General features: G+C 32.6%; 1 protein-coding gene across 1 annotated transcript in view; it reads right to left on the bottom strand.

Moving 5' to 3' along the window:
* Positions 1 to 2684: 2684 nt before the first annotated feature.
* The window catches only part of beat-IIIb (beaten path IIIb), a 73657-nt gene continuing 65011 nt past the window's right edge, over positions 2685 to 11330 (bottom strand). Inside the window, exons 5-7 of the mRNA XM_036375412.2 lie at positions 9557 to 9819; positions 7321 to 7459; positions 2685 to 7138 (exon numbers count right to left, since the gene is read on the bottom strand). Of these exons, the coding sequence (XP_036231305.2) occupies positions 6855 to 7138; positions 7321 to 7459; positions 9557 to 9819 (686 nt within the window). The 3' untranslated portion in view covers positions 2685 to 6854. The remainder of the gene's footprint in view (positions 7139 to 7320; positions 7460 to 9556; positions 9820 to 11330) is intronic.

Genomic DNA, 11330 nt, shown 5'->3' with positions numbered 1-11330 from the left:
ATAAACGATTCTGATAACATCAAAATATTCGTATTTTGAGGACTCGATCACGAAAACTTTAACAATTATATACTATTATTCTTATTTTGTGTTAATAAAGTCAAATACTTGTTTATTTAATGTTCAAAATGGATTTCCCGCAATTTGATCATCACATTTCGCAATGGGCTTTGCTTTTGAAACGTTACTTCTACAGGAATCAACAGTTTCTTGAACATTTTGAAGACGACAGCGACATATTGAACAGCTGATGTACACAATTTCGTTGTTGCTGTACTAAAACCTTTCACGTCAATGAAATTTAAATATTTTGTTCAAAATGATATTTTTTGTGCAAAAAATAAGTAAATAGGTCGATTAAATTATTTTAAATTAGTAATTGTTATTACACATACATATTAGCGGTAACATTACAGCTGCCTGCATTACAGTAGGCAAAATTAGAAATGGTTTTATTTTAGCGACTGGGACAACTTCAAGCCTGCTGCCGTAAAGTCGAGCTGCTGTCTAAAAAAACGATATCCCACTTAATACTAATTTTAATTTATGTAAAGTCTTGTCAAATGCCAAAAGTTTCAATTAAGGGTGTATGATTATGAATCTTGCGTTTGTTAATTAATAATTTGAGGTTTTTCCTGAAATATTGGTTAAAAAAAATGTTTTGCACGAAAAAATGTTTGAATGTAAATTTTGGATGTAATGACACATATACAAAGCAAGCATCAATTCATATGTACATATACAGTCATATTTGGAGAAAAATAAATGAAAATACATAAACATGTGCAACAAGGTACATAGAATACATACAAATATATCTCACCACGGCTGCAAGGACATCCGCAGTCAATATGTGTATATACGACATACCTATACATATGTATGTAAATGAAATGATTTCTACACACTAGGCAGTCTTTGTACGACTTATATTATATTTACTTTTCCTTAGATTGTGCTTCCGTGGGATGAAGACGGTCTTATGAATACAAACCTGTTAAATATTTCTCTGTACACCTTTCGCGCTTGTATGAGTGGGTACATGAAGACTAACCAAACTACCGTGTACCATATATAGTATATAATATTACTCAACAAGACTTTTATCGTTACAAAAGTTGGAGGTCATAGCTACATAGAGTCTAATGGGACTTTTCAGATAGAAATTATCCTTTATTTTATAAGCTCACTGACATTTCCGCTCTTTTAAAAAAGTAGTTAGTGAACTTTATCAAGGCATACAAGAGAAATATTTGTATTTAATACGTATTAAACGTTTAGCATGCAGAAATTATAATCGAGCAGTTTTCAAAATTTTTAGTGCATTCTTTCAAAGTAAGTTATCTTTAGTAAATAAAAAATAAAATTAATATTATTTAAACATTTGGATCAACGCAGGATATATTTATTTTAGGTAATCAAACGTTTTGTTGTAAATTTAACAGTATACTGAAAAATGTTATAGATACCGGGCCATTTACGGAGTCATTTCTTTGATTTGCGAGTAGTCGCTGTTTAGAACACTAATAAAATTAGAACTTAACTATTTGGAATTTTCCAATATTTCCAATAAGCTAAAATCAAGTTCTTGTAGTTTGGGCTCGTAATATGTCGATAATAATTTAGTTTAATACCCCTATTGGAGCCTTATAACCGAAACGAAAATACTGACTTATTTGCAGCGCAAGCGCGAAGTAACAACTTTATAATATATACTTATTGAATACATCAAAATATTGATATTAGCAATAGTTGATTGGTCACTTCTCTGATTGCTATATGTGAGGCCTACTCTCCTGTAAAAAAAAAAAAAAAAAAAACGTTACCAATTTAGCCGATTATCTTTAAGCATTGGTTGCAAAACAATAGTGTCGGCGCCAAGAAGCATTTCCAATTAATTCAAAATATATGAAAAAGAAGCCAAAAAAGTAGAGTCCGAGTCTAAAGAAGCTTTGATATGACCAACGATGACATGATATGAAACTCTTTGATTCTTGAGAGACCGGTCAAAGTTCAGTTCGGTTCTCCAATGGATTCATATCATACCTAATCCCAAATACCTGCATTAATATTATGAATAAATACTAGATCAGTACGTTGATAAATAATTAAAAATTTTCAAAATTCATATAAAAAATTATAATTATAATAATATATACATAACAAAGAAACAACTCATAATATCGCAATTTTATCAAGAACATTTTAAATACAAATAGGTTTTCACATTCACTCAAAAAATTACTAAAATATTTTAGTTGCACATAATTCGCTATTATGAATGACCCATTCATTGAAATTTTATTTCGCACTGATTTAGTCAGATACTTTTAGGGAGTTTATCACTGGCAACTTATTCAGGGAACGCGTTTCAGGGAAAGTTTTAAGAGAGTTTCACATTATGTCAGGCTTGATATGGGTCTCCCGCTGGTCGACTGCTTAACATTAACGTCATTATACTATAGAGTTCAATAACATGGAGAATGCGAATACCTTATTTATATCGTGTAACTTGCTATTATATTTATTAATTTATATTAATTTATGCGATGTATACCAGATTTTTTCGATTTGGTAATTGCCCACGAATTTGTGAATAGCATACATCTATTTTTGTGTTAATACGTTCCGTTACAGTCTTCACCATTCATTTTCATTGAATAATCAGGAGCATACACAAGATCTAGTGTTTAAGATTTTGAAATTTTATTGATTCCAAGTAAACTTTTGTATTTTTCGCATTACATTGTTATTAGTTTAACTATTATAGTCTAATTTTACTTACAATATGTCCCTTAATAAATTAAATTATGCTAGATTAGAACTAATAAATATGTTTCAATTATATCTAGTAGGGTGCTGCTTGTCTGGCCATATTGTAACGTTATGTATGAATATGTTTGTATGTAGATATTATTTAGTTATAGCAAAATTTAATATGTACCTATTTACAGTTAATACATACATAGACATATTTAAATAAATAGTCATTGAAGAAAAATCAGGCGAAAATATAAAATTTTTTCTTCATAAAATTGTAAATAATTAATAAAAGGTAAATGTTTTGATAAACTATTATATGTTAGCAATAGTCTTTATACTCTCGCAACCTGTTGCTATAGAGTATAATAATTTTGTTTACCTATCGGTTGTTTGTATCATCTAAAACTAATCGAGTTAGATATAGGGTAATGTATATATAAATGATCAGGATGAAGAGGCGAGTTGAAATTCAGGTGACTGTATGTCCGTCCGTCCGTCGCTCTGTGCAAGATGTAACTTGAGTAAAAATTGAGATATCTTTATGAAACTTGGTATACATGTTTCTTGGTACCGTAAGACGGTTGGTATTTCAGATGGGTGTAATCGGATCACTGCCACGCCCACAAAGCGCCATTAATCAAAAACAAATAAATTGCCATAACTTAGCTCCACAATAAGATATAAGAGTTATTTGTTATACAGGATCACATTAGTTAGGGGCATCTGCAGATTAAAATCTTTTTAAAAGTGGGCGTGGTCCCGCCTCATAATAGGTTTAATGTGCATATCTCCCCATATAACGGTACTGTTAAAATCTAATAAAAGCGCGATATATCAAGCACTATACATACCAGAGACATTCAATTTTATCTCTGGGATGGTGTGAGATAACTTTATTGGAACCGCGTTCAAAATTAGACAGGTTTAGGTGAAAACCCTTATCTTGGGATCTGCTATATCTAAATTCAGTGGATAACATTCCTCTCATATTTCTATGTTAAAGTGCGAAAATGGGCGAAGTCGGACTACAACCACTCCTACTTCCCATATAACACAATTTTAAATTCCATCTGATTCTTTCACTTTCCAGTATGCAAATCAAGCACCAATAAATGTATCGCGATAAAACTTTGCGTGAATAGAACCTTTGAATGGGCGACCTAATTATTAAAAATTGTCTAAATCGGACTAAAACTACTTAAGCCCCCATATATTGAATATGTGGACCCCAGTTCCTACTGCGAACATTTGATCGTAAATATCGGTCAATATGTGAGATATGTTATAGAAATTCGAAGAGAATCCTTTTCTGATAATTATATGCCTGTAAGTCAAAAATGGGTTGTATCGGGTCAATAATGAATTTAGTCCCCATATACTTAATGGAATGATTTTTGAACTACTGGCTGACTTTATATCGTAAATTTCAGCAAATAAGTTAGATACCTTAGCAAAATTTATTGGAAGTATAATATTGGATATACTATAGTTAAATGCAAAAAATATGTGAAATTGGTTCACAAGTTACCCAAACTATCATATACCACATATCATTGATTTTATTTGTTCTAACAAACCGTGTGCACCTTAATGTATTTCCCTGGCTTTTATCCTGGCAAGCTGCAAGAGTATGAAATGTTCGGTGACACCCGAACTTAGCTTTTCCTTACTTGTTATTGTTAAACGTGTTTGAAAAGGTAAAAATTAAAATGGAATGGACATTCATCTACCCACTTGTTGCGTCATTAATACCAAAGTGGTATTTCAGTCCAACCCCTAACAATATACCAATATATTTAACTAAATAAACATAAATAAATCAAGATACACCAATACGCTATGGCGAAAAAAAGCACTACAATCACATTTACATACATTTATTACTGCCGCGTTTAGACGCAATGCATATACATACGCATATATATATAATTGTTTTTCTCAAAATTGACTTAAACTACATTTTGTTTTATAATAAATTTTTCTATTTACATTTTACAAATTACTCTTAGTTTTAGTAAATGACATAGTCTTTTTTGCTTTGAGTTACATTAGACCACCAAGGAGCAATAACTTTTATATTTCAACACTTAAACTTAAATAGCTTTTCATGCTTTACACTGATAAAATTTTGTACTTTTAAAGTAATTCAAGTGTATGTACATATAATAATTGCACTATTTATAGAAATATGCATTAGTTGTCCGATATGTAATCATATATACATTAAGTTGCCTAGATTCTATACAGAAGTGAACAATTTACTTTAGCATAACGCTGGTTTGCATTGATCGAGATTTTGGGAAAAATAATAATAGTACTAATTAAAACAAGAAGAAATGCCATCTGATGAAATTTGACTCGGAATGGTCCATTTGAATTTCGTAAACATAATCGAAAATAATTTTTTTTTGGTTTGCTATGACCCTATTTTATGATTATGTGAAGTTTGATCACCATATGTCAATAAGTATTGTTGAGCAGCTATTTGATTACGACGCGAAAGGACGCGATTTTTACCATGGGAAAAATTCAACAACGAATTTGCCTAAAATTGTGTGTTTCCAATAGAATTACGGCTAAAATTATAGCATGATATTTGATCAAATACGAAATGAGAGACATCGCTCAGCCATTGCATTTGAAAATTTGGGTATCTATAGCTCTTTTCTGTTTTCGAAACTGAAAAATCAGCGAATGCGCTGAAGGCATTAAGGGCCCTACCAGCCGAGGCTTTTAACAAGTGTATGGGAAACTGATTTAAGCGTTGGTATGCTTGTACTAACTCAGATTTTTTTAAAAGCGATTATGAATATTTGTATTAAAAATTAAGAGAGTTCTTACTAATAACACTAATAAATATTTCCCATCGATACGTTACATTAAATCCAAAGGGCACAAGGGCAACATACCCAAAAACAACCCCAAGGCAGCACTCTAAAATAATGGGATAAAGTAAATTGACACACGTACACCTCTTGACTCCCAAAAAACCATGTCCCTTCTGCAAAGGATTATTATCCACAGATCACCTAATCCACGACTGTAAAAAACTAAAATCCAGGCGAGAAAGAATCTTCAGGAAAGAGATTTACTTACAATCATCACAAAAACAAACATCGAATGAATAAACCAATTTTTCAAGGAACTAGACTTAAGCAAGAAAATATAATAAAAAATATACATAAATCAAAATAAATAAATTGTGCACGTGACAAACACCATAATATAACATAATAATAATAACAATACCATTTCGCATAACTGAGCCGTAGGCCCTGGCAGCCAGTGTTCTCCTTTTTTATATATTATATTATATTTGTATACTATATCTAAATTGAATAAATAAATAAATGTCAAATAATGTCTGCAAAACTTGGCACATTTGCAACACTTTCTATATTTTATATGATATTGGGAAAAAAACCTTACTGGAAGGTAAAATTATTGAATCGAACTTTAAAAAAAAATATTAAGCAAAGTTTATTATTACATGTGGAATAAATAACTTAAAAAAAGAATTTTAAATAAAAAAAAAATTGAACTATTTTTTAATATCTTAAAATTTTGATTTTAAACTTACATCTTTAAACTCTGCTAATTTTTGTGGGCTTTAAATTAATATTCAACGATCTCAGGACTATGTAGAAAAGTGAGACCTTTCAATTAACTCTCCTCAGTTATTCCAAATATCTTTCCATCATTCTAAGCTTCATCTTCAAAATTATATGTTTTAAATTGGCAAGGTTCAGCTAATTAGGTTTTAATTTCATTTCCTCTTTCTCCACTAATTATTTTTCTCTTTTAAAACTAAGTCAATAAAAGTCACAAATGTTTTCCTTCATCTCACTTTCCTTGCCATCATTCTTTCCCATATTCACACAGTTATTAAGAGGTTACGGTGCTAATAATTCTACCCAACTAGAGACGAACATATCAACAATTAATTGACAACGAAAAAAATTATATTAATCTGCAACAATTTATACTAATCAATGACGATGACCGAGCAGTCTCCTTGCTGTCGCTGCCACTGCCACTGCCACTGCAACTGTCATTGCTTGCGGTCCTATTTAATATGCCACAGCTAATTGTCATCTGCCAACGATTCGAAAGCTGTGCGACCAACGCCAGTAGCTGCTGCAGCCGTGACATGCTGGCAATCGATAGCTTGGTTGGCGCACATAAATATTAAATTGCCAATATTGACTCAGAAATGTTATTAACAGTGGCAGCATGGCTGCTAAGTCGGGCAGCGCGAGCAGCAGCAGTGTGGGTGTGATATGCAAAAGTATCGAACTACGTGCCGCTAATGGCAAGAACACTGCCGCCGATGATGTAGCTGCTGATGATGTGCCGGCGTCTTTAAGTTGATTATCTGTAATGAAAAACCGTAAAGGTATAAGTAATTGGCTGGGTAATCAGCATAAGTTTAAATGAAAAGTGAGTGCATAAAATAATGGCAAAAAATGTAAAATCCTGCACTGTTAATTAGTTTAAAATTTTCTAATAAATATACTATATGTAAATGTATACATATGTATGTATTGTAAAACTCACCATCTAATGCTTTGTCACGCAATCGTGACTTCGCCACAACGGTTTCGCGCGATTCTAGTACGGGTATCTTCTGGTGTTTCTCATGTGCCACGCTCTCTTCATTGCTCTGCCAATATACCGATGATATTTTTGCTACACACTAGAGAGCAATACAAGAACAAGTACACAATTATTTAAACAATTGAATAAATAGAAGGATGTGGGAAATATAATATAATTCAATTACGCCGACGCAATCGCGCACTAATATATTTCTGGTCCGATACACATATATACACACACATAAATAAATATTTATTACAGCACATATACACATGCACACAAACGTATACTGTTGTGTATTCCTTCACTTGTTGATATTTACTTATCTAGCATTGCCACTAAACAAAGTTACGAAAATAAATTTCTCCATTTCGACAGCTACTAAGTTACACAAATACCCCCAACATACAGACGATATAAAGTGAAAAACATTCAACGTGGTGTTCACAAATTTCCTTTTATATACTTGCACATTTCACTGGCCCACTTTTATTACTATAGCAAACAAGTGGAAAGTAATAAAAGAAAACTCAGTGTAAACATTGCAGGCATCTCCAACACCACACACATACATATGTACATACATTCATAACATTTATATGCCTAGTGTGCTATTATAAGTAAGTGTTGCGTATATGCCATGCTGACCGGCACGTTCAGCGAGTATGGAGTAGAATGACACATATGTGGACGCTGGGATTTGCCACGCACTTTAATGACTCACAGAATCCTGTTAACACAATTGCCGCCAAGCGTGCGGACAACCGCAATACAAATACAAATATGCGCTGTGCGTTTTAAAGGCAACCTCACGCCTTGGTCATATTCGTTAGCAATTCGTGTGTGTGAGTTTGTATACAAACAAACATTGTATACTCGTATGTTCAAATAAACAGCGTCCTCTGGAACAGAGTACAGTCCGTATTTGTTGTGCGTTGGTAAAACGATTGTTATTTGGGTGTCATTTAGTGAATGCAGGTACATAAGTATGTATTTTTCTGAAGATTGATAATTAAGTTACGTGATAGTGTCTAAGCTAAGCTTTAGTATTTACGATCTCAAATTTAAATGATTTTCGAATAGCAGTTTTTCCGGATTTTACTTACAATAATACAAAAGTATTTAAGAAATTTTCAATTCGACTCGAACTGGGCTATGAATACATTACCAAAACAAAGTAAATATTAATAATATTTTAAATCTTGATATTAATTTTTAGTCGCTATATGTTATAAAAAATAAGTGTTTTACAGAGATTTCGTAAATACATAATACACTAACAGTAAGTATATAACTACAACAGTCAATTCTTAAAATGCCTAGGAATCAGACTATGATTTATGAATGATAAATCTAAAAATTTGGCTTGACTTAAAGTCGACTTTAGAGCCCTAAAGAAATTATTAAATTGCCATAAAATAACAAAAAAAGTGTTCGCGCTACAGTCTCAAAGCGTTTAAGTCAGTCAAATTCAGCAAACGAGTTTTACCGACACCATATTTTTCATTTCAGATGAGAAGGATGAGTTTCTCTTGAAAGTGGAGACTCCGAAGATTAGTTAATAGATAGCGTTTTGTATCAAATGTTTATACAAAAATTTTGTATGTGCTCTCATGCATTAAATTAAAATTGTTAGGGTTAGGCCTTTTTAAAAGCTGTGCGGTATTAAATTAGATAGTTTAAAACATAGAATGGTAGAATATGCCCCTTGTAGCAAACTTTGAAGTAAAATATGTATGTACTTTGAACTACTTTGAAATTTTTTTGAATATGTATTTATTGTAATGCTTTAGCTTTTTTAGAGAATCCGAAGTTTTTTTGTTGCAATTAAGCCAAATTGTTGTATTTTTTATAGCTTATTGAAATCAAATTAAACGTGCTTAACCCGAAATCGACTTGGAGGCTAAGTTATCTGCTTTTCATAATGTACTTTAAGTGCAAGTGGAGCTCTTAAGTAATTGATGGGTAGGTACTATATATCAATTATCAGCTTTGGTAGTTAAATCGCACTGCCTCTGTAAAAGTAATTAGGTTCGTTCACTAATCTGTTTTTGTAATGAATAACATCCAGCAATGGTATCAATTTCTGATATCTGAGTATGCTAGTTAATATTGCTCAGAAAGTCAGTAATTAAAAATAAATTGAATACAACAACTACCATTTGTAAATATATATATATGCTAATTAACTCACTTTCAATTTCATGTCACCATGTTTGAAGAATTTTTTACGCACTCGGAATTCCAATCCCAGTCGCGCCACCTCCAAGCCCTCACGTCCGACAATTATGGGATCGTATGGCCGCAGGAATGTCCGGTTCGCATGTACACCATTAATTAACCAACTGAGATGACATACCGGTTTGGACGGCGCCGATGTACAATTCACGCGCACAATGTCATCAATTTGGTAGCGCGGCTGGCCACCGGTGATTTGCGGTCCATGCTTTGGTGTAACTGCAAAGAGAAGAACATAGCATAAAGTACGGCCGCACGGAGATGGTGCAAACAAGCATGAGGTGCAAAGTTGACAATACCAGAACACGTTGATATATATAGTAGCAGATGCGATACAGACAGTTAGTAATCTCGCTTGGGATTCGGTAGAGGGCCGTATGCTGGAGACTTGTTATACCATGAACAGGGTATATTTAGTTTGCCACGAAGTTTGTAACATCCAGAAGAAAACGTCGGAGATCCTATAAAATATATACAGAAGTGATCAGCATGATGTGCTGACTTGATTCAGTGATCTCCGTCTGTCTGTCCGTCCGTACGTTTGTATATACGCGAACAAGTCTCTCAGTTTTTGAGATATCGATTTTAAATTGAGCATATAACCTTTTCACACCGAGAAGCTCACTTTTCGAAATGGCAGATATCGGACCACAATAGCATATAGCTGCCATAAAAAATGAACAAGTGGAATCAAGTTCTTGTATAGAAAACTTTTTTATTTGACGAGATATCCCCATGAAATTTTGAACGGATCATACGGATCATTATCTAAGGAAATAATAGAAGCTCCCAAGAAATTGTTCAGATCGAATCACTATAGCATATTGCTGTCATGCAAGCTAAATGATCGGAATCAAGTTTTACTATGGAACCTTTTGTATTTGTGAAGGGTATTATAGCTTCGGTGCAACCGAAATTAACGTTTATACTTGTTCTGTTGAAAATTTGTAGTCATAATAAATATCAAAAATCAATAAGTTCTATCTTAAGAAGCTGTAAAATGAGAGCTTTTCACTATTTAACAGTTAAGTTTTCACTTTTTTAATTTTATTATTCCTCGATTTTGGCTTGCCTTAGACGAAAACACATATCCTCCACAGCTTTCCAATTCAGCGGTTAGTTCGTCTCTAGATCAATAGCATGTTGACTGTCTTTCCAGAGCTTTTAATAATTTACTTGCGTCTGTCGTCTGTCTAAAATACGGCACTCTCTCCTGTCAATTTATAAAACTGTCAATATATAACTATGAAGGCACGTACTGTTTGTTCAGTATTAAAGATTTTGAAAAGGCCTCGATATATTTATAGCCAAGTTGCTGAGCATCGTCATCATTATTATAATACTTGGGTCCGTATAAAAGATATTTGACAAAAAATAATGTTACGGTTGCTCATGGAGTACCGAATGAGCTATTTGAAATGTTGTTAAGAGTTTGACAAAATATATAGTAAAATCTACTTATAGTTTGAGAAAAAATTTGACTTTCATGCAATATACGAGCGGACAAGATATGATTTCGATCTAACGTGGTTATATCGATATCTCGTACTTAAAAAACCACAGAAGGAAAGGTTTTTAACTCGATAAGATAGCATGACGAAAAGGCCTCTGGTTAAATTGGAGTTGATTAATACTTGTAGTAATTAGTTAACCCATTACACCTTTTGTGCTTATTTTAACCGTTTAGGCTATTATAAGTACAGATTTGTCTAGATTAGTGGAACTAAGCG

This window comes from Bactrocera oleae, chromosome 3 (assembly GCF_042242935.1).
Source record: "Bactrocera oleae isolate idBacOlea1 chromosome 3, idBacOlea1, whole genome shotgun sequence".
Taxonomy (NCBI): Eukaryota; Metazoa; Arthropoda; class Insecta; order Diptera; family Tephritidae; genus Bactrocera; species Bactrocera oleae.
This window is presented reverse-complemented; position numbering and strand designations above follow the sequence as displayed.